Raw genomic sequence first — 24,957 nt, forward strand, 5'->3', positions numbered from 1 at the left:
TCCTCGAGGCTTCTCTTTCCACTGACTACACAGGGGTCTTAGGGCACGACTATAACCGAAAGACCTTTTACACCTCTCAGCTGGGAGATGAAATTGTTAGCAGAGAAAGGCAGTTACACCATGTGCAGTTAAAGCACCTACCACTTCTGTAAAAGGTTACATACCTCTTCAGCTGAGTGTGCAACATGGCAACTAATCGCGTTGTTTCTTCCAGTTCTCGGACCAGCTGATTCCTTTTGCTATTCAACTTTAATCTAAGGGAAGACAGAAGAAAAGATCAGGCCTCAAAAAAACAAGTCCAGCAGATTTTACTCACTGTACACTATTGCGTTCTTATACTTCCTGTGCTAATAGAGGTGTAAATGCTTTCATTTGCTTTCGGTAAGGCCCATGGATGACTAAGGTTTACATGATTTAGTTATTAACCATCTCATTATGGCTTTACATGAATTACGGACTTCAGCAACATCTCAGTTTCATTTCACACCTGAACTGGTTTGAGACAAACATGTCCACTTGGGCGCTCATTCTCTAACTTAACAGGCCTCCAGACGAGAAATCCTTCTCCACAAACATGCTATTTCTTTGGCACACTAGAACAGGGCCATAATCCTAAAAATCACAAACTAAAGTGTTCCTCTTATGGCAAGATGGGAAACATTTGTCGAAACACAGGTATTTCAGGCTGGTAGAAGTCCTGCAGCTGAAACATCTGAGATGCCTACATTTTTCCCAGCGTGACAAAACCATGAAGAGACTATGTAGAAAATTGGTGTAGCCTGGACACTGAGCACGTAGAAGAAATTAAAATACAGAGCTACAGAGAGAGTGAATGCAACACGCCTATTCCATATGTATTCAAGAGACTGCAGCTAAAACAACATTGCCATAGCCATCCACATTAATACACCCAGATTGTAAAGCACTTGTAGGCAATGCCTAATGCAGTATCCATCCTCACTGTACATTCCCATGAGATCTTCCCCTGCAACACAAGTGAAATTAGGGAGGATAGCTGGCATTTTTTTCAGCTAGTTCAGATTCAGAGGATATTCCATGCAACTCCCACAGCCCTGTCAAATACCAGTTCCTACAGGAATCACATACAAGGATGCTCAGAACAAACACCAAATTTTAAAGATTTAAAATTCCATCTGTTGACATTTACTAAGCTCCAGACTGCACAGCAACTGTAGAAGCTGCTGCAGGGAGCTGGCTGCATACAGAAACATTATAGTACACTCACATCATACCAGGCTATTTTGAGCATTTCTTACATTCTCATGGAGGATCCATTTGTAGGACCAACCACCTTTCCCCATCTGGGGAGTAAGACTGGCAGGCAGTTTCTGTTGGGAGAGGATTTCAGAAACCTCAAAAGTAGAAACGGTCTCCTTGGAAACACTGCTCTCAGCGTTCACCTGGGGGATGTCGCTGCTCACTCCCCGTTACCTCTTGTCCAACGAGGCAAGCTCGGTCCTATGCCTGTAACCTACCTCTCAGTTAGAGCTTTGCTCTGAGTGTCTCTAGCAGCCTGAAGGTCTTCCTCTAGGCGCCTTCTCTCCGTCTCCAGTCTCTCCACCTCTCCTCGAGTCCATTTTCTGGGGCTAATAAATCGCATTTCTTTTAAGAGCTCCTCCTTCTCATTAATTAATATTAGACGATCCCGCTCAGAGTCCAGCACGCCAGGCCAGGCCTCGCTGTCAAGCTTAGCCAGTTGTATTTTCAGGTTTGCTATTCTGCAGCAAAAAGAAAGCAGTTATTCAGTGAGGAGTGTCTGAGCTACTGCTCCACAGACACAGGAAGGTGAACCATGACCAACCACACCTTCCACTGCCCTGAAGAAGGCTCTCAGCTCAGGGACAACCCCCCTCACCCTCATGCCCTCCTTACCAGGGCGCTGACAAGTGATGGCACTGCTGGAAGGCTGACGTGCAGAATGGGATTTTAACTCAGGTTTGCTCCCACTGGCAAACCAAGTCTCTAGCTAACCCACAGTGTCCACCAGTCCGGGAATAGTGTAACAGGAATTCTGGATCTCAAAAAAAGCCGTCAGATATATTAGAGGGTGCTTCATATGCCTTACAGCTAATGACCTCACAGTGGAGAGTGTCATGCAGTAAATATCTGATCTTTCATCAGTTTTATGGAAAAGAACTGTATACTCTCCATATACGATTCAGATAGGCTGATAAGATCGGTGGTTACTCAAAATTTTAGAAACTCATTTTGATTAACAATGAGGAAGTTAATCACACGCATTCTGCTACTGGAAGAACCCAACTATTGACTCAACACTAAGCATCTGGGACACATTAAAGCGCAAGGCTACTTCTGGTGCAATGTGCACCTGAGGATGTGGTGAGTCGAAGAGGCAATACGATCCTACCTAAACCCAAAGCCACTTATTTGCATAAAATTTAAAGTCTATTTTCATTAGAGGTATCATTACAGATTTCCATTTAAAGCCCGTGTCGCTAATCCTTCAGCACCATACCACATTATCTCAGACAGGACGATGATTACTAAAAGTAACAGCAACCCAGAGCTAGAATTTAGCAACAGCTTTGATTGACAGCAGAGGACAGCACAGCTCGTGCCAGGTAAGGAGGTTGCTCACTCCAACTATCTGCTCATTCCCAATTTCCCAAGTATCTGGACTGCTCATCAGTTTGCTCCACAAACGATCAACTTTGCAATGCAACATACAGAGGGAAGCAAAAAAACCAGCAGCGGGCGAGGATACAGAACCAAGGGCAGTAATGTCAGTCTCCCCAAAGGAAGCTGTCTCCTTTGGACTCACTGACCTACAACTCCTCGTGACCTGAAGAGGTGATCACAGTAGCTTGGTGAGAAGCAATAGTACAGCTAAAGCTGAATTAGAGTTACTGAGGACCTGCATTTCTGGAACTCGCACAACCAAAAATGACTGAGTGGGGAGCAGGGAATGGGGAGGGCAGAGTGGGCTGGGGTGGAGAAATTACAAAAGTTTAGAGGGCAAAGAAGGAGAAAAAGTATCTTGCAATATAAGGCAAGATATTTGCAAAAATAATTACCTGACTGAAGACCAGAGAGCCAAGGCATACATGCCCCTTCACACGATTAACTCAGATTAATCTCTCACTCAGGTTTAGTAAATGCATAAGAAATGGAAGTGAAATGCTGTACACGTAAAATGAAAGTCCAATATTCATCTCCCTTTGAAAAGGGCTTTGTAATCCGGTGACAGAATTACTGAACTTAAATTGGGCACAACAAATAGTTGTGGGTACTGATCTGCATTCATCTCTCTCTAGAGTTTGGTTTATGCTAGAGAAGCGTACAGAACACGTGCACCTCCTCCAGCAAACCAGCACACATGCAGGCACAGAGCAAAACTGAATGCCAACTAGCAAAACCAGAGAGTGTGGAGTAAGTAATAAGATGCAGATCTGGGCAGCAGCAGCTACACCACTGCTGAATGGCCTTGAAGAATAAAGCTCTGTCTCCCAAGCTGCGGAGGCCAAGGGGAACTCGATCCCCGAGAGAGCCTGTGAAGGATTAGGCTCACACAGACTGACCTGCCTCCTCCATCACAGGAGAGAGACCAGAGATCACCTTTCTGAAGAGAAGCCTCACTTTCTGTAAACCCATTTCCCACAGCAGGTTGCTTACTCTAATTAAAGTTCCATAATTGATAGATATGCAGCTCAACTATTTTTAGGTCTTCTTAGGAGCTTGTTTTTGAGTGCCTGATTAAGTGAAACACTGTGCTCCAATGAAGAATTAACAGTGGCATTAATTCATAATCCAAGAATTCCTCTGTGCATTTTGAAGGGATATGAGTTTAAGAGGATTGGTTGGCACTAATCTGATCACTTCTGGCATACATTTCCATGGATGTGGCTTTTCCACTGGAATTTGTTCTCTATGCATTTCCGAGTCTAACAGCTTTATTACACTAACCTCAAGTTTTACCCTGTGTAAATCATCATTCCTTTTCCCCTTCTCAGTTAAAAGGAGGTTCATGTATTCTATTTTTCCAATAAAACAGCATCGTTACAAAAGAAACACTTTGCAGACTGTCTGGCATTTGGCTGAAAACTCCAGCCTTTCAGCATTGAGTGACCGAGTCTGAACTATATCCCAGCCGAGCCACGCTAGGTTTGCATGGCAAAAAACCAGCAATACCGGGCTCGGGTCACACAGTCTTTCTGAATGGCCACCAGCTCGCAAGGCTTAGCGAAATACAGAACAGGAAGTTCAAGTTTTATTTAACTGTTTTCTCATCACCTAGAAAAGATAGTTGGATGATTTATTCATTGTCATATCAAGCCTCTTTTTTTATTTTTAATGAGGAAAGCTGGTACTTACCTGTGATATAGGCATAACGTGCAAAATTTTTAGTCTCTTTGGAGATCGTTCAGACCACGTGCACATTAAGATGTGCACCCACAACCACTAATTAACAATTCTTTATCAGATCAGCCTCTGTTCTTCAGAAAAAAAAAAAAATCAAACTCGGAGCTGTGGTCAAAAAAATGACCAGTCAAATACCCACTATTGTTGCAATGCTGCTGACACGGAAAAATTCCATCTTAGGAGATTGTAAAATATACTTTTAAACGCCCAGAGTTACCACCAGTCACACAAAACCCAAGCGGAAGTTTAACTGTTGGAGGAACTAAGTGCACAGAGTGCAAGGGCTACACAACTGAGTTACTACAATGTGTCTGAAATTGTACAACATAATTTAGTGGCATCCCTGATGACATTTACGCTGCAGTAGCTATCTCCTTGTTAAGATGTAGCACTGACATCTCTTTTGTCAGGATACCCATTATCGGTTTCCAAACCAATTAAGCTAAAGGTTTGTCACTGTGGTTGCCCTTTGTTCTTTTTTGCAGGTTTAACATTATCTGCTTTAGGGCTCTCTCATCTCGCTGCGTCGTGAAAGAAAAGGACTTTTCTTCTGGCATGGTGAAGTTCAGCAGGATATTCACCTATGTCTGGGGCTTTAGTCTGGTCCACAACAATACTATAAACAGCGTCTGCTACAGTCCACTTTCAAAATCATCAGCCCTTAATAAATCTAGTAGTTCTAACCTAAACAATACGGGAACATCTTGATTGCAAGGGCTTAATTTTTACCTTTCCAGATAGTGCAGAGCTCATAAGACAGATGTATTTCCACCATTGGCTCCCTTCCTAATACGTGCGTGGGCAAAACACTTGCTCTTCTGTTGTGCTTTTGGAACATTTTAATATTGTGCTGTGAGGACAGGAAACACTTCTAACATCACAAGGAGGAATTTTCACAGGAGCAGGAGGTTCCTTGTGAGTCACTATATCCATAGTACTGTTCCAGCTTAAAACCACTTAAGGTATTTGCTTCTGCAGCTCCTGCTGAAGACTATGTCAAAACCACAGTGCTCTGATAGCTGGAGATCTTTTCATTTTAGCATCAATTGTTCATGCCCATTCAGACCCACCTTTCCTCACAGAATGCTTTGAGTTGGAAGGGACCTTACAGATCATCTTGTTCCAACCCCCTGCCCTGGGCAGGGACACCTCCCACCAGCCCAGGTTGCTCCAAGCCTCATCCAGCCTGGCCTTGAACCCCTCCAGGGATGGGGCAGCCACGGCTTCTCTGGGCAACCTGGGCCAGGGGCTCACCACCCTCAGAGTGAAAAACGTCTCCCTGATACCTAATCTGTATCTAGCCTCTTCCAGTTTAAAGCCATTACCCCTTGTCCTGTCACTATGCGACTTTTTACAAAGTCCCTCTCCAGCTTTCTTGTAGGCCCCCTTCAGATACTGGAAGGTGTCCCCGGAGCCTTCTCTTCTCCAGGTTGAACCACCCCAGCTCTTTCAGCCCGCCTTTATAGGAGAGGTGCTAATCATTTTTGTGGCCTCCTCTGGACCCACTCCAACAGGTCCATGTCCTTCTTATGTTGGGAGCTAGTCCAGAGACTGGAGAAAAATCCTTCTCTTCACATATATTGCAAGCACAGATTGTAACATGCATCTGAAGTTTGCTTTTCTGGAATTGCAAAGTCCCTTTAGAGAAGTTAAAATTGAAATCACCACCACTGACAGTTACATTGCTGAATGAGGACTAGTCCAGCCAAAGTCTAAATATTGCATGTTGGTTTTTTGTTTAACTAGAGTATTTATCCATAAAAATACAGTTACTTTCTAACCGGTTGTGTTAGCTATTATCTATTAAAAAGTAAAACCCAGAAAAATGTTGCCTAAATTAGCCTGCTAAGTAGATATGATATTTTTAAATCTATTCTTCGTTCATCTCAGATCAGAGGGCAAGGGTGAACACTTACATTCTTACAGATAAGCAGACGAGCTCTGAAATTGTAGTCATTGACCATATTTTGATAAGGTAGGTGTTAACGCAACGTATGTTTCTCCTTATCTGACTTAAAGCCATGCACTCATTTCATTTCGGATCAGGTAAGGAGATGCCTTGCGGTACAGACTCCTTATTAGGAATGGGGAAGCATTGGCAACAGGCAGCAAAACCACTTATGTCCCCACAGGTGTGGCCAGACTGAATTCTTCACGTATTAGTCACTCCTTAGTAATTTCTAGGATGGTTATTTATTTCTTGAATGATAACGTTGGCCCAGAAAGGCTATTGCCTCACTGGCTCAAAAATTACCATGTTTGTTTAGCAGTAATGCTGGGTTTCGATCCGAGTGGCACTTTTGCTAGCAAAATGTATCTTCAGAAAGAGCTGTGTAACAGCCAAAAGGTACAACAGCCCAAAGAATTACCTTCTCTTTGCTTCTTCATACTGAAGGCGTAATCTCACTTTCTCAGCCAACTGGTTATTGCTGCTGGTAATGAACTGAGACACAAAACATAAAATCAGCAACTTAATAATCACTCCTCTTTTCATATCCCTTATTGAAATTGATGATGTTACAAGTTACACTTGCTCTTGTCAAACTCCTTTACTAGTTAAAACCTATCACAGATTCGGAAAATATTGCCTTTGATTAAATTTTTCATGATTGCTTCAAATACTTAAAAACCCTGTTTGCAATCTTTAAGTGCCGCACTGCATTTTGTTTTGGATGACAGCTTGCTTTGGTTGTAAAGTCTTAAAGACAAGGGGCATCCCATCCTGCCCAAACCTGCAGATCTTTAGTCACACGTGTGGCCCTTACTGAAGGTGGCTGCAAACATTTAAGTAAAGGTTCACAGGAGGGCCTTCTGTGATGTCCTGTGAGACACGCCATGTACCCACAGCGCTGACCGAGCCCTTCCTGAGGCTGGCACCAACCTGACAGTTATGATCCTGTTGCATGAGTGGGACTGAAGGTTTATGAGTACCACACATTTGATGGCATCAAAATATCTGCACACGTGCTATCATTCTCACTCGTAACGCACTAAAAGCCAAACGCACTCTTAAGCGAAGAGTCCTCATTAGGGCTTAGCCCATACGTAGCTGCTGAATGTTTCTTGTCTAGCAGCACATCACTGCTATAGAGAGCTAAGGGAGTATTTGTATCACAAGAAGTTAAACCTACAGGCAAAATAAAACTTCCTTCCCTTTTATTCCCACATGGGTTGTTCTATTAGAAACAGTGCGGGGAAACAGCAGGTTGCCTTTAGAGATCCATTAACATTGCACACAAAAATGAAGGTGACACTGAATTTTAAACCAGGAGAAGGTACCACTTTGTAGATGTGCCCATGCCTGGAAACTCCTATGAAGGCAGTACTACATGGAGTTCAGAGGAATGTCTCCACATGCACTTGGTTTCTCACGCGTTACTCACATTTCCCGAAACATCCGTCTGGGAGCTGACATCCAGGTACTGCCGGGGTAACAGAGGGCTGGAGCTTTCCACAGACATGCTGCTGGCCCACAAGTCTGACTGGGATCCTCTGTCATTCACAAAGCTGTCTTTTAACCTGGCTAAGCTCTAAAATCATAAAAAGTCATGAGGTGAGCTCACTTCTGCTCAAAGTACCTCAGCATCTACATAGCTTTAGCCTAAACTACATGATTAAGATCTGACCATGTTTACTGTGCACACTCAGACTCCGCAAACACGAGGTGAGGCACAGCTGGGTTGCAGCCCAGGGGCATTAGCACACCATCTTGCCCAGACAGACAGGCTCTCTGCTGGAGATGGCAGACCAAGGGGGCCACAGCGTTCTCATGGTTTCTCCTGATCTGCTCCTTGACAGCACTACAGTCACACTGGCTTATTCTTGACCAATAAAGCCTGACACAAACGCGCAAGCAAGTGCTTACTACTGTCTGTTGCTATATTTTATATTACTTATTTCCAGGATCTGGAGAACAAAAAGGCTGCAGTCCAACCACAATACAGAATTAACACGTGTTAATAAATATCTCAATTACATATCTGAAATACGAAATACTTAAATTACTTCTCCGAAATTCAATCTGATAGCAATGGTGACACAAATCATCCTGTTCCAATACCTGAATGAGGTCTTGTTTTTCCTTCTCCCCTGATGTGATGGCCTTCTTGAGAGCTTTCATTTCACTTAAAATGGCTTGTGCCTCATCAAGTTTGTAGCCACCTTGAGTATCAGACATTTTCATGTCAATTCTGCATGGAAATTAAAAAAAAAAAAAACAAACAGTAAGCTAACACTTTATAAAGTCCAGTTAATTTAATCATCCTAGGGGCATGCATCTTGACATTAATTTTTAAGAAAACACACACTCCAAAGTATAATAAAGACAATAGGAAGAACAAAGAACCCCACTCATCACCGCTAAATTTACTCCACTCAGAAGTACACTAAGCTTCAGAACTCTGATTTTAGACACATCATCCCTTTGACTCCTTGGGGAGGACAAAGATGCACAGGAAACCCCCCAAACAGTATGCCTCGTCAGATGGCTGCTAGTTACCTTGCTTCTAACCCAGAGCGGATCACCTTAGCCATCTATGAGAATTACCTTATTTTCAGTCATGATTTCAAAAACGAGGCACAGACCTCGCTGCATGGATGTATTTGCTTGCACAACCTAATTACAAGCCGCCTCGTCTCAAAGGAGTTCTAACACAGTCGGCAGTTATAATAAATAAGATATTAACCAGTGACATTATTTAAAACATGCCAGATGTCTATTCATACGAAGGTAAGCACCCGAAACTTTTCCTCCCCTTCCACTCCACCCCAAATTTTTCCTCAGTGCCCTAAAACAATAGTTGTTGTAGCTAAGACAATAGGCTGTACTGCGTCACCCATATTGAGCAATAACGAGTAAAACAGAATACCACTGAACTGGTGAGATCCTGGTTCAAAATCTTTTTGCCATGAAGTCAGTCCTGATGCGGTCAATCACATACAGGCATTGATTTAAGAGAACTACCCCCATGGCTGTGTACTGTTTTCAGTTGCATATGCCTAAAGATATCAGCAGCAACATATTTCAGCTTACGTTATTTAGGCAGCTATTTATAAATGTGGAGGGGGATGCATTACAAGCCAGACGTGTTCTTTACTCAAAATAAGATCTTGAGAACAAACTTACTTCTTCAGTGTCTGAAATCCATGCTCTTTGTACTGGAGCTCTTGCTTCATGTGAGCTACTTCTCTCTTGAGTTTATTAACCTATAACAAGGTGTCACATTTTTAGAATGATACATTATATGAATATTTAGGTACAGCACTACTCATTCAATTCAAAACTTGCTCAGTGTAGACAGTACTCTAAAGAAAGTTTCCAGATAATCAGTTCATCTCAACAGCCCTGACTGCATCCTCATCAGGACACTATCACTGGCTAGGGATTTATCCAGTTCCCAGATATTACGCCACTTAATAAGGGGCTCAAGGGAAGTTCCAACCTCATAAGCAGAAAAGCTGAGAAAAACTCAAAAGAGACGGGAATGAAACACATGTTGATTTTACTCAGTAATGTTTAAAACCGTCCCAAGTCATTGAAAAAAAACAACCATTAAGCATCAGGACGGGAGTTACACTGCAGTGAGAGAAGCCATCCTCCAAGATACCAAACTGAAAGGCCCCACTGCATGAGTAACGCAGCAGGATGATAATACATATTGTAAATCCACTGACCCTACAGCTCGCTGTTTTATATTCCTCCACAGAGGCCAGACTGACCTACTTTACTTTAGTCCTTTCTTCTTCCCAAACGGAGCTCTGCATGGGAACACGCACTGCCGCTGCTAACAACCCGCACTAAGCCCACGACAAAACAGCTGCCAGTCCCTGGAGAGAGCTCTCAGCTCCCCAGCGCTGCGGCACACCGAGGAGCCGGCACGCAGCTCCATACCCCACAGCCCAGCTGTGCAGCAGCGTGTACTGCCAGCTTCCAAGGGCGTCTAAAGTCTAAGGGAAAAAAAGGGTTTCAAACTCTTAAGTCGGCAATGTTTGAGAATTCTGATAAATTATCTCCTAGATTAAGAATGGCAACATTAGCTCTTTCAACTGCTTTGGCATCTCCTTTTAGTATTTGCCACGAGGTTTGGAAATATCAGAAGATTACTCATGGCAAGCCAAGGTCCGTTCGTACTACTTACCCTGGATTTTGTAGTAGCAATCTCCGCTTTGAGGATCTCCGGGTCATACTTGGAACTTGACGATGAGCCAGAGAGCACTAGAACAAACACAACACTCGGTTCAGCAGCTCTACCTTCCTCCCTACTCTTCTACCACCCCCATCACAAATCAAGACCTCCCATCGCTCCTGCACACCCAGATCTCCACACATCACTGATGCAGGCCTTTTACCCATTTTCCGGATCTTTTCTCACCCCTCAAAGGCAGGGAAAGACAATAGTGCAGTCAAGTACTCCAGAAAAAGTGTAAACCAAAGAGGCCAGAGCATGTCCCGCATCTCCAAAGTCTTGATTTGTTCCAGGTTAACACACTTAACTCAGACTCCCAAACACGTTCACTCCACTCAACAGTGTGGCTCCCCGCATTTCCAAAGGGATTTAACAGAACTGAAGGGACAGGCACTGCATAAAGGTTTACTTTATTTATTTATTTTTCAGACTTTCTTGTTGAGTAAACAATCCACCGAATGTTTGGAAACAAAGAAAAGCAAAGAATGAGAAGAAACTGAAAAATGCGCTGCAAGCCTTCTTACAGCCTTGAGGACATGACCAATCATACAGTGTGTCACACCGCATTAAATCAATGTCCCATTAAGAGCAGATTTCTCTTCTCAGCAGCGGTTAAAACCCTTCTGGTTCAGAAGGTACAGAAGCTCCCCAATGAGCAATGTTGCTAGAGGTAGCTGTAGGCAAGGGAGATATTTTGATCCTTGCAGCCATCAGTTTATGCCCTATAAAACATGGGAAAGCATTTCTAGTTTTCTGTTTGGGTGTCTTTTTAAAGACAGATCGCATCACGCCAATGTAGTTCATGTTCTTGGTGTTCTTAGTGTACTGCTCCGGTATACCAGTACTAGGGTAGAGTGCTCTTAAGAAAAGACCAAAACCTGTACTTCAGAGATGATGGACAGGACCCTAGTCAAATAAGAAACCTTCAATTGACAGAAAACTACTTAAATACTTTTTAACATCAGGCACAGGATTAGCCAGTGGAATTCACCACCATAAGACATAACATAGCAAGGGCGAAGCAGGGGGAGGTCAGTCCATTGATGTGGCTAGCAAGAACATAAAAAGTCTGCAGTACTAAGGATTATAAAAAAAAATTCTGGAAGACTTGCAGGAAATAAACCCTCCTCTAGACATTTTCTACCTCCTAACTAGTAACAATAAAGAGGAAATTTGGCCTTCTATAAACATTTCTGCACCAACTCCTGAAGCAACGGGTATTGATGTTTCCTGTGTGACAAAGAAAAGGGAGCACAAAACAACGTTCTTCATATGCAGAGAGATAATCCAGCAATGTTAGCTTTTACATGGCACAAAACACAGACCCTCATCCCCCCAAGACAGCTACCCAACTACCTGGGATGTTAAACTCCAAAAGGGCCTAGGAATGCTATCTGAGATGAGCCTTCTTGCCTTGCTTCTATACTTCAGACAGAAGAATCACAGAAAATACCACCTAACTTTATTTTTTTTCACATTGAGCCAACCACCACATTTTTTCACATCTGCCTAAGCCCATGCTGAAAATCTGCACACCGACTCCAGTGACCGAGCCAACTGCAATAGCGTTTCCTAGCAATTACCCTTCATCAAACGGGTGCTAGGCAGCTATTGCTTTTGAGACAAACTGAGCAAACGTGGCGAGTGCCACAGCACAACACATCCCAGTGCTCTATCAGAGGACCAGCTTCAAGCAGTTTCCTGTCCTAGTGGGTCCATGACTGAGCAGGTCACTAGATACGAGTTGACTAACTACTCACAGCTGGTCTGAGAGCCCAGTTTGTGCTCCCAAACATCATGCAGCTGCCGATATTCTTGCTGGGCCAATTCAAGCCTCTGCTGCTTCACTTGATAGATCTCCTTCTGCGCAGCAATCGCCTCCTGGGCCAGGACAAGATAGTCTTTCAGCATATGCTCCTGCTCCCGCCGCCACTGCACACGAGGGTCTTCTATCTGTGTAGTTTCTTGGAGAGAAAGCAGAAGGAGGAAAGATCAATGGAAAGCAGTTACACTTTTGTACAGCTGTATTGCTGCCTGGAGATGCTCCACCATTTATGGCAATACTTCAAAATAGCCCCTTGCCCCATAAAAAAGGGGAATAATGACATTTTCCTTTTTTTCTTAGGAGGTCACCACTGATCCTCAATGAACTCCAATGAGCTCTACCATGCTGAATCACCATATAGAATAATTCATGACAAAATCATCACCCAACTCTCCAAGCCCTCTGCTGCTGAGGCCAACCTGGTTCTGCCTCTTAGAACATCCACATGAGCACAGGCACACACAAGCTCCAAGATACTGACACTGACTGTTAGACTTATCTTTACTGTAAATGCTTTATAACATTACTAATAAAATACCTCTACTACTTCACTGATAAAAAACTTTCAGAAAACATCATTGCCACATGACTGCATTATACTGCATCTGACAACATGAAAGCAATTACAGCTCTGCCCGTCCTCTTTGGCTGCCAAGTGCCTTTTATCAAAGAGGGGAAAGAAAACCTTCTCACTCAAGATTCCATAGGTAAATAAAAATAAAGACTCGTTATGTCACGGAATACATTCATGAAAGCATCTCAAACGACATTATATAAACAGAGTCTCAGAAGAGGAATAAACATTTCCTTACTGAAAGCGGGCACAGCAGTAAATCACTGCAGAATACAGGAGGCGGAGTTTAAGAAAAATATTTTTTGGTAACGTAGGCAACGCAGTCACAAACAGCTACACCACTTCCATCTCTGTTACCCCAACAAAACCAATACATTGCTTTTCAGGTCTCTAATAATGAAAAACGCATAAGGTCACAGACATACAGCTAGTCCTAATACTAATTAGGCAAATTTATTGTCAGTATTTGTCTCAGTTTTGTGAAGAAGTGTCCAAAATATTTTTCATTTCTCTTTCAAGGCTATTATATGTTCTTGCTTGGAACAGGTTCCAATATTCAGTCGACTAAGTGCTCTAAACTGTCTAAACTACCATGCTTGAATAAGGACGCATAGTTACCACATAATGAATAATTAATATAAAAGAGCTGCTTGAAACTATCAGTAGGAATCTAATCTGCATATCTTAAGAGCCTCTTTAAATATTTAGTAAAAGCTGCCACGGTGGAAGGTATGAGCAGCTCTTAAGTGAGTCGGGCGTAAGACTAACACCACAATACACAGCATTTAGGGAAGAGAACAGTTTGACAATAATCCTAGGAGCAGAACTAGGAATAAAGGATTTTACCCAAGGGATGGACACTCAACCATTTTCACAAGCTGTCCATGATCATGCTGAGGAGAAAATTACAGGATATTCCAGCAATAGCTTGTTTTAACAGGATCTCAAGACCCAGAAGAACACATGGCATTTCAAGTTACATAGCAAATCTTAAAGAAGCTGCAAAAGATGATTAAAAAAGAAAACTTTTAAGGCACTAACAGTATAGTTTGTAGAAGCACGTCAACAAAAAGTCCTGCTAGCAGAAGCAACGTTTCAGCTGATGTAATACCAAAGCTAAGCCTGGACCAAAAAAATTGCCCCAAAATAACTTGATGAAAAAGCATCTCCTTGTGCCAACTGTAGGTGCTGGCACCTTCCCAGACAGCACTGTGGTCTCTCATAGAGGGAGCAAAAGAAAAGCCAGAAAGACACAGCAGTGCATCGACTGTAAGAGTGTGAAAACCCCAGGCTCCCATCTCTATTCTTGCCCCCAAATCCCATTTTCCAAATAACCATTACCCACACCCAGGTGGAATAACGCCCTTTACTCCAGAGCTGAGCCAGAAGGGGAAAGTCTGGTGCAGGTTCCCCAGAGAGATGCCCCCGTATTCCCAGACACGCAGGTTGCCCGGGCCAGGCTGCACAAACAAGCACCAGCAACCAATGACTCAGGACTCTTAATTTCAAGCTTAATGAGTATGTTGGCAACGTACCCACAACTCTTGAAGGTTGTGGGTATTCAGGACACTGGGTCATAAGTCTACCTGTACCTATGGCTTCTTCGAGCTTGGTTATTTCCAGTTTTCCCTTAAACTAACAGCCCATTCTTCTGATAATTGCAAGAAGGGCAGCAGAAGCTGCTGCAGGGGAGTCCCTCCATTATAAGCAACCAGGAGACGACTGTAAAAATCTACAATCCTGAACACCTCCCTTAGGTGGTGAAACACTGACGCTGCCCCAAGCGTATACACCACCCGACAAAGTGAATGCCTGGCAGCCAGCTCGCGGAGGGCATGGACAACGCGCTTCATTACCAAAACTGCTTTGTTCCCGTTTTTCTCAACATTCACCTCAACCTTTTCAGTAACCACAGCACTAACTGTATCCCCTTGGCTGCCACTTTGATTTTCAAACATGCAATAACAATCTATGAAAACGTTGGCCAAGGGCTCTTGATCTGCCCCAGCTACTGAGAAACACAAAGTACGTTCAAAAGTTAGATGAAAGGACTACAGAAATGCAGGCTATTACATCATTTGTTGTCTTGTGAATTTTTAATTTGATGTTGAGCTTGTCATAAATAAATCTGATTGTTTCATGTTCGAAGAATGTAGTCTTACTATGCTTGCATCAGCATCTGGCAAGAAAATCACCATTTCTTTGTGCAAATCAAATTCCAAAGAAGTTCTCCCCTAGAGAGACACTCAGGGCTGTGCATTAATACTGTATTAGGAATATTCTGGGTACTCAGCTCAATTTAATTGTATTTATTTTGCCTCAGAGAGAAGGTTAGAAGTGTTCTCCATCTCAGTTTTTTTAATGTCTCCTGGCTTTAGATTTAATTTAGGTCTGTCCTTGGGCTCGTTTCTGATAATTAGTCTCACAGACTTCAATTGTACAGCAAGAACCAACGTGCCTCCATTCCCTTCACACCCTCTGATGACGCTTCCTTCCTGCACAGGGAATCTGCAAGAGACCTTGGCACCAAAGAAGGTTTTGGACACTCTCCAGAGGATACTTCAACATCAGCCACAACGATGAGGCTCTTGATTAGCTGAAGGTAAGTGGATATGGTTTGCTTTATCATGATTTGGATTAGAGCTGGCATAAAAAACAGGGTCATGATTTTGCTTCTCTTTTTAACCTTTTAATTGAAATTCTATGTCAAGTCTTGTAGCCTGTGACATCCCATGGAAGTGAAACTTTTTAAGAGCTGCTGCTATTAACCAGGTATCAGCATGGTTTGAAGCCTTCTCTGCACGCCCTTTGAAGCCTGTGGTGCTTTTGACAGGCACAGACCAGGGATAACTGCCCAGACCACGCAGAGCTCAGACCTGCAACCAGATCTTTGGGCATTCACCCCACGGACAACTCAAATGTACAACTAAGATCATGTTTGGTTCATCCCACCTACAAGCTGCAGTTTCACAGAATCGTCAGGGTTGGAAGGGACCTCTGGAGATCATCTAGTCCAACCCCCCTGCCAGAGCAGGGTCACCTAGAGCAGGTTGGACAGGAACGCGTCCAGGCGGGTTTGGAATGTCTCCAGAGACAGAGACTCCACCACCTCTGTTTCTGCTAGCTGAAACACTCAGGAGGTCCAACATGCCTGCATGTGCCACAGCAGGCTTCAAATCGAGGTCTTTTATCCTGTACCTGGACTGCGTTCCGCCAGGACCACAGCTAGCCATCCGTGTCTAGGGGAATGCCAGCAGAGTAAGTTAATGCCACAGTTTTGGCTAGGATGCGCCACGGTGACAACAAGCACTCAGCTTTCTCCAGTGTGGATAGGGGAGGAAGACAAATGAGAAAATAAAAATACATCTCAAAGTGAAGACAAAGTTCAGAGGAGACAAGGAAAAGACTCTTGGATACATCCTCTCATTTTACTGGAGCCAAGTTTTTCCTGCAGTCAGAGGTGACCCTGATGTCCACTTCAGAAGGTGGGCTGAATATTATTTCTCTTGGGGACGATGCCAGCTCCCGCAGCAACTGCAGAGGCTTACATCTACAGCAATGTCACTGCCTGATAAACCAGCAGAGGGAACTGATCCAAGGGAAAAACCACCAAGCCCCACAGCTGTTTCACTAGGAACAAAGAGCTTCCCCAAAAGCCTTGTACAGGTAAACCTGAATTGGCAGGAACCTCTTAATCCAACACTGCTGCTAAACGCAGCAAAGCCCTTCAGAGACACTGGAAGGTGGCATGTCCCTCTCTCTGGGCTGTTCTTGGCCTGCAGCACCCTGGTAGGCACCTCCCACGTCCCAGCACCTGATCCATCCCGGCAAACCTCCAACCACCAGAGAAGGGAAGAGAAATCCAATCATAGTCTTGACCCCTCTGGAGAGCTTGCCCAGGCTCTTCTCTCTTCCTGGCAGCACACAGTCATGAAAACATTTAAATCATTCAGAAGTCAAGACTTCTGAAGTTAAGAAAAGCCTTACCAAGACTTCTAAACTCAGCTCTTACTCCTTTTGTAAGTGTGGTCAGCACAGGAATAACCCAGACCCAAGTGAGAGACTGGAAAAAGCATTAAGATTCAGACCATCTTTAAAAGGCAACCTCATCGTTAACTCTCCAGAGTGCTTTCTTTTGGAAGTGCAAGGGACACAAGACAGGGTCTTACAGACCTACAGGAGACCCCAATTTGTGTCTTGCAATTTAGCACCGTCTCAAGCAAAGTTTGTCCAGTCCTCTCCCCTGCAGATCTCCTTTCTGTGATCCTGGAGGCTTGTCTACCCTTTCTTCCCCACTATCCTTTCCTGAAAATGGAAAAATCAACATCCCCTGCCTCACAGAAAAATAATTAGGATAAACCCATTTAAAGATATGCGCATACTGTGATATTGGGATGACATAAGCTTTATGTAAAAATATTTGTGTCACCTTCACATCTGGAGACATTTGCTCTTTGTGTCGCAGAGGGTAGTTAGTCCTTTTTAAGAATAGGCTTTTTTCATTCTGCATTTTTAATACCCAAGAGAAGTTACTAAAACCTAGAAGGTACAGTCTCAGGCCAAATGCAAATGTGGCTTTTCTGAAAAAGGGAAGGGTGTGAAGGTAGCCAAAGGAAAAAAAAAAAAACACACCAAAAAAACGACATCCACATTTTTATTTAAAAAAGAACTCATGACTTGCTGAAAAAAAATTGCTGGAGTTCTCAATTGAAGAAAAAAAAAAAACAAACAACAAAAACACAAAAAACCACCCCAAAACCCAACAGTTTCAAGGCACTTTTGTCTTTTAAAAGCTTTTGTCTTTGCATGAGTTACAAGCACCTCCAAAAGGGCCTGGGCATGGTTCTGCTGTGAACTTCTGGACTGCAATTGGAGCTGTTCTGTAAAGAGAATCAGAGTCACTGATTTATTTTGTTTATAACTTTTTTCAGGGGACTTGTTCTAGCACAACCCAATACACATTGCCTAACAATGTCTGTAATGATATATCAAGTTCTGTATTTTTATTTTTTTTTTTTATAATTCAAATCAGCTTATAAAGCTTAACACTTCTGGTCTTTCAAGTAATCTAACAAAGACAGTAAGCAGTGGCTTAGTTTGGGGATACAGAATGAAAATACCACAAGCCTGAACTTAACTCTTTTCCAACTTGCACAATTCTCAGGACATCCCAAGCCCACTTGAGAGCTTCCTCTCCAGTAAAGGCAGTGTGAACTCCTGCAGCAAAGGGAGCTCATTCCACTCCCCCTGCCAGAGGAATCAACACAAGACCTTTGCCCTCTTTCCAATGGTCCTGCCACAAGGACAAATTCCAGGCTAAGGACAAACTCCAGATCATTGCTACCTAGTCAGACTCCTCAGCAGAGCCAAATCTTTCGGAGGTGTGTCCATGCTATTAGCTTGAACATGACTGCTGATTTGAAGACTGCAAATTAAAAGATCTCAAATTCCTGGTTTAGAGAGGGAAGTAACTTGTACGATGGAGAAGGACAGGATTTGATTTCACAGGCTGCAGATCTCACCTACTCTAAAACACAGTTACCCATTTTGTGGTTTTGTGTTAAGTACATTTTAAACACAGGTAGAAAACAATCACTCTGCAAAAATACAATAATATGTCACTTACTGGTGTTGTGGTCTATGTAATAAACTCCAACCTGAGGGTCATAAGCTTCTTCCCATCCTAACGGCAATTCATCACTAATGCAGTCTGCAAAGGTTAGTGGTTTAGTATACCTGAAATGCAAAATAATATTTAGGATGAATAAAAGAACGCTCCCACATGTCTATTCCAAACAACTGACCAGAAAATAAGTACCACAAGGGCTTCAGTATAGAAAACAAAGAAAGTTGAAAACTGTTTTAAAGCTTTTGTTCCTATCAAATAATACTCCACAAAGACTCTTCCCTTTCTTCATCTGAAGTTACAGTAAGATGAATTCATTCTGACAGAGCTCCCGAGCCTTGCCTGACTCCACATGTACTCGCTCAACAAAGGAACATTAAGAACTTTGCTAGAAACAATCCTCGTCTCTCAAGTGAAAGAACAGGGCTGTTTGCAGGCAAGTCCTGTATCAAAAATATGTAGACAAGAAGGAGCGAGATGAGAAATGCAATTTGCATAGCATGAATAATTAAGACTGCACAATCAATAGCGAGTGCTGAGGACTGTGGGACCACTTGTCATGCAACTCCACTCATTTGCATTGCAATATGTTCTGTTTCATTAATGACAAACTGAATTAGTTTCTCAGCTTCCTGAAAACGTGTAACCCACTCCGTCCAAACAGGGAAGTATTTCCACAATACTGCTCTGATGAGTTTTTTATATTAGAGATCACATCCAGCAACAGTCTGAAGGCTTGCGTGCCGTGGCTAGAAACAAAGCTTAGAGCATCCACTCCTTGAGGGACCCCACAGATTTTAGTCACTGAAATCACGTCCCTTTCCTCCCTTTGCTCCCAACAAAACTACTAACCAAACGTATCACTGCAGGGAGGCACAAGCCAGGAAGAACGGAGCTTGCAGGTATCTCACAGATCCAGCTGCCAACAGCATAATACGCCACAGGCCCATAGATCCATTGCACAACCCCAACGTGGCCTGTCTGGAAGGAGGGCCATCACTTGGTGTCGGGGCCCGTGAATCGGACTTAGCAGAAGAGCCCTTTGGGCAGAATGCAGAGGACACCGTAAAGCACGACAGCCCCTCTCCAGCACTTACGCTGCACATGCTATGAGCAAATGGTCAAAAAGCAGCCATGGAACTGTACTGAACTCTGCCACGTACAAGCGGCATGCCACAGGAAGGTAAGGTGGCTAAGAAAGCAAGTTTCCAACCCACTGTAAGAGACTGAACAGATTTGCAGAAAGTCTTTCATATCCAAAGGTAATTGAGCAGATAAAGAGTTTTATTAAGTTTTGAGCACGCTTCATCTAAAGGCACCAACCAACCAACTGATAGCCTCATATTAACATCTTACAGTCACTCATTAGTGTACAGGGGAATTTTAGGAAAAACCCTCCAACCATAAGAGGTTCAAAATAAAATCAACATTTAACGACTAACATAATTCCCCCCAAGACATGATCTGGAAGTCATAGCATATGCTAAGAATGAGGTGAGCACATTTCTGTAAAAGCTTTGTAAGCCACTAAGATCTTTAAGTACCTGCTGCTGCATTTCACCTTCAAATTATTGCCTTTGCCATCTGAAGCAGTGCTTGAACCACTATTTTCTCGGAAAACTTCAATTAAATTTAAAGCAAAAAAGTGCAAAAAAATAACTCGAGCTTCACAACATCGAACTGTGAAACCTTCTCAATAGTTTATTTTTACTGTTCTTAATCTAGACTGACTACCCAAAAGCATGTTTGTATAGAAAAGAGAGATTACCTGAAAATAAAACAGAATCTCAACACTTCTGAGTCCTATCCTTTATCCCACTTTTTTCCCTGTGGACCAAGCCGTTTCCTCAGCCCCAGAGTAGCCAGTACGTGCTGCTCTGAGTTGATCAAGTCAAAGACGCACAAGGGTAAAAATGCAGAGCAAGGTTAGATACAAGCAACTCTCTGGAGATAACACGGACGAAAATGCTGTTGCAAACATGTCGGCAATTTTAACTTGGCACTTTCACCTCTCTGAACACTGAACTGCTAACATTAAATAAAAGCAAATGGAAGGAGGACAGGCAAAGAAGAGGGAAGGAGCAGTGCTGAATGCCAGACTCCGCAGGACCTGCTCTCATCCCTTAGAGGGGCAGAGACACGCTGGAATGACACGGCAGGTACTGGGGAACACAGCTTGCCCTGCATGACCGCAGCATAGCCCCCCTGGGCAAAGCAGGCTCCTTGGGAGCGCTCCTGAGGGTGCTTGCTCCTTCAAGCCTACCAAAACAAATGCAGAAAAGCCTCAGCATCTTCAGGATGGTCATGCGCTTGCAAAAAAAAAAAAAAGACAAACCAAAAAACCAAACCAAAAGACAACCGCAAGAACTGGTCTCTGCTTATTTTCTTGACACTTCAGAATCAAGCTGATTTTTAAAAGCTGTCCAAGGGCTGGTCTCAAATTCACACACATCAGGAAAACCAGCTTGATGGTACTTCAGTGTAACTGCTGAGGACTTGTGTTGTAATTATTTGATTGCCCTGATAAGCATGACATTGTTCTTCCGTGGCCAAGTATTTTATAAGAAAAAGAAAAAAAAAATCAGTGAAAAGTTTTCACTGGTAAAGCCTAAATTCAATGTTTATTAGATGTTATTTGGAACAAGGGAAAGGAGGAACAGTTATATTTATTTATTTGTAAAAATATATTTAAAGTCAGAAGGGTTAGAGGGTGCCATCTAGGCCACGCAGAGTCCAAGTGGTCGTTCGATTAGTAACACTCAAAATACTGCTGTGAATTGGGTTTGTGATTGCTGTTTTGCTACTTCTGTAGAGAGCTTTGTCAGAAGAGGTGTCATTTCACCCTGGGTTTGCAGTCTCCAACCTTGTACAGCAGTTTCCACTCAGCCCTATGGATTGATTAAACTAGAATCCATACCTTTCCCACGTTCCAGCCACAGTGCTCAACATTTTCGGCAAGTGATCCAAGCAAACATCCCTCAACACAGGGCAGTAATTAAACCTATACTTAAAATATATTAGGTGAGGGTGTGCTGCAGGTATAAAACATACTTCAGTAGCTTAATTTGTATTACACACTGAGCAGAGTTTTCTGCAGCAGAATTCTACTCAAGAATCACATCTAAGATTAAAATCAAACTTTTTTTAAAAAAAAAAAAAACCAACACGGCATTAAGTGCACTATCAGCCCCACGACTCAGACTACTTTCATCAGGGAATAGTGTTGTAGTGCCAACTTTGATGCCCCAATGTTTAATACCAAACTCTTAATGCTTCTGTTTAGCTTTTGTCCAGTCCTATTTTGCTAGAAGCAGCTGAATTCCTTTCTAGATGGGATCAGGAACTGTCAGACTTGATAGGAAGCCAGGACCAAGCAACTGCAGGATGCTTATTCCTATTTTCCATATGAAGCATAATGCATGAACTCCACTCATTCAGTTCTTTGTGTTGGAGTTTTGGAAAAAGGGGAGAAAAAGCAAGGCAGGATCGGTCTGCTATAGTGATGACACAGGCCAGCTGGAGACTTGCCAGTTACTAAGGCTCAGAAACAGACAATAATTTCACCTTTGAGATTCAGATTCTCAGCATATCTCACAAGGAGCGCCCACCACCAAGCACGGACCACTGCTGTCCTCCCTGGCTGACCGCAAGCTTGCGACTATCTCATTTGTACAGAGGGGTAAGTATTCATTAAAGGAGAAATCTGTCATTCACCTAGCAAACAGAAGAGTAATTAGTTTCAGAATTAAGAGAGTAATTCCATTTGTTACAGACAACATATGTCATACAGCTATTTCCCCAAATAACTGCAGCTTCATAACCAAATGACTTACTCTTCTAAACTCCTTTCCCTTGCTGTTGTAGGAAAAACCAGCACAAATCAAAGAAGGAATGCTACAATCACAGATGAAAGACAAGCAATATGAGCCAGACTATGAATAATGCACAAAAAGAAAAAGGAGATTATTTCCTTGTTTTAAGATACAATTTTAGGGGTTGTTTTGAAGACTGAAATAAACCAATTTTCCAGAAGGTGTCCAAAAGCAAGCATCTCTCTAAGCACACCCACAATGTAGCACAGCGGATTAAACAAGCAAAAGGTAAAGTTTCTTTTCTCACAGCAAGACATGATCCAGTTAGTGCAATATTTCCGCATAAAACAGGACTGTTCCTGCATTTGAGAAGTTAAAGCTAGGGCACATCTGCAGAACTATTTCTTTTGAAACACCTCCTTTGCAATTCACAAAGCTTCCTAGGAGCTTTGGAAAAATCTCATCAACTCAGTCAAACCACATTATCATATAATAGGTCCTCTCTGTAGCTAGACTTAAAGCAGCAATCTAGAAAAATGGACCCCTTTCACCCACTGTGCTTATAACTAAGGAAGGAAACCTACAAAATGATTTACGCATTCCCTACCCTCCTCAGTTAGGGAAACCTCCAGATACATTCATCCAGCTTTCAGAAGAAAGCAATGCACCCAGAAGTTCAGAAAATCCTGACTTTTGACATCTGATCTCCAGTCACAAAGAGGGAACCGAGGGGGAAAACTTAGTCTGTAGGTATAGCATTTTTTATTAAACCCAAACTAGGCTAGCTAAGAGAGACGACGCTTTCAGACACATGAATTTGTCTGCATCTTCCGGCCACGCTCCCTTTGCTCTGATGCCCTTTAGAGCATCAGTTAGACCAGAGCTACCCCTGAAGCGCTTCATCTGCTTCTACGCTGGAGGCTAAACTTGGTGTGTTTCTACAAGTGAAACCAGCTTGAGCTAGAGAAGATATTTGTAGATCATCGCCTAACTCTGGCCTTCTAGCTCACCAAAAAGTAACCCACATGTTCATCTCCTATCATCTCACCTGTACCTCCTGTTCATCTTACCTGTGACTGCCCTTCCCCCATTAGTTTTAATGAGGGTCATTTTTAGGAACATTTAGTGTTTGGGAAAAGACATGTCAACTTAGATCTATCAATTTCTATCGCATTTTCTTGGTTTTCAATGTTATTTTTTCATTTGATTTCATTCAAGAAATTCAAGTTTACTTCAGCAAGTGTAATTGCTCATTAGGACACCTGGAAACCAGGTACCCTCATCAACCACCACACACAGCAGGTCAAGGACACCATTTCAGAAACTTATCTTGAAAACAGAGGTAAAATATAACGGCATCACACCTATTAGCAACTTCCTAACCTCTGGAGTATCTCACAGTCTTCAGGCAGAGGCAGGAGGAAGGGAAAGCCATTGCCCACCCACCGGCCAGTGAACACACTGAGACACTTCCATCTTTGCAAAACACTTGTCCCCAATAGCTCAAGTACTTGTACAGCAAACAACGTTCAAATCCCGCTCCCAGAGCGGGAAATAGAAAGTTAGTTTCCTAGCTCTAGTTCGTAAGTCGCATCATTTTTAAATGAGAAGGCTTTCTCTATTTCTTATAATTTTTGATCTATCACCTTCAGCTTCTTTCACAGATAAAACTGGAAGCCAATGTTATCATGTGCAAACACTATTAAATGGAAACTTGCTCATCTCAGATTCAGAAAGCCTTTCTATAGTCTTTAACTCCACTGTTGTCAATCAAAAACCTCATTACACAGGAAACTGAAGGCAAATAATCCTTGTATAACAAGTTTTTGATTGACAGAAGGTTTGTTAAACACAGTTCTGAGATCAGAGAGGTTCCTGACAGGAGGAGGAGATGGGTGAACTGTGCCACTTACAAATCTGGAGCTAATGCTACAAAGGTAACAGAAATCAATTCTGAACTTCTTAAAACAGGAAATGTTATTTTTGTAGAGATTGGATTTCAGTGCCAACTGGTGGCCTACAGCAATCTCACAAACCCACACCCAGCTTTAAAGTCAGGCTCGTGTCTGTGAGTCCGTATGTGCATGTACATGTACGTGCAGACCACAAACGCTGCGCCTGGGTCACCGAGACATTAAGCGTTTATAAACCAGCAGTGGCTTGCCAGCTTTCTACGCTGTACGTAAACCCGATTAATCCCTATGTTTGCAGGGTTCCTCAGCCCCCCATAACACAGCAAAGCCATTTAAACACCAGAGCTTTATTTTAATGAGTTCAGCGCAGATCACACGGCCTTACATAAAATCCTTCATGACTCTATATAGGTGAAACTACACACCAGGGAATTTCCGACAGGTCACTATACCGATAGCAGCAGCTCACTGCATCAGGCGCAAAGGTGGCACCTGATCACTCGGGACCTTCACGTCAGCTCCTCTTACAGCTACAGCATTCGCCATCAAAAACCAACAGCTCCGTTCATCTCTCCCCTTCCCTCCTGCACCCACAGGTACGCAGCAAGTGTATGAGGCATA

At 42.9% G+C, this 24,957-nt stretch overlaps 1 protein-coding gene across 1 annotated transcript in view; it reads right to left on the reverse strand.

Annotated features, from left to right (window-relative positions):
- WWC1 (WW and C2 domain containing 1) overlaps positions 1 to 24,957 on the reverse strand; it is a 72,300-nt gene that overhangs the window by 19,722 nt on the left and 27,621 nt on the right. The window contains exons 2-10 of the mRNA XM_074603810.1: positions 18,612 to 18,721; positions 12,347 to 12,550; positions 10,539 to 10,615; positions 9,527 to 9,606; positions 8,462 to 8,591; positions 7,785 to 7,931; positions 6,771 to 6,844; positions 1,497 to 1,739; positions 165 to 254 (exon numbers count right to left, since the gene is read on the reverse strand). Of these exons, the coding sequence (XP_074459911.1) occupies positions 165 to 254; positions 1,497 to 1,739; positions 6,771 to 6,844; positions 7,785 to 7,931; positions 8,462 to 8,591; positions 9,527 to 9,606; positions 10,539 to 10,615; positions 12,347 to 12,550; positions 18,612 to 18,721 (1,155 nt within the window). The remainder of the gene's footprint in view (positions 1 to 164; positions 255 to 1,496; positions 1,740 to 6,770; positions 6,845 to 7,784; positions 7,932 to 8,461; positions 8,592 to 9,526; positions 9,607 to 10,538; positions 10,616 to 12,346; positions 12,551 to 18,611; positions 18,722 to 24,957) is intronic.

The sequence above is a fragment of the Larus michahellis genome, chromosome 11 (assembly GCF_964199755.1).
Source record: "Larus michahellis chromosome 11, bLarMic1.1, whole genome shotgun sequence".
Lineage (NCBI taxonomy): Eukaryota > Metazoa > Chordata > Aves > Charadriiformes > Laridae > Larus > Larus michahellis.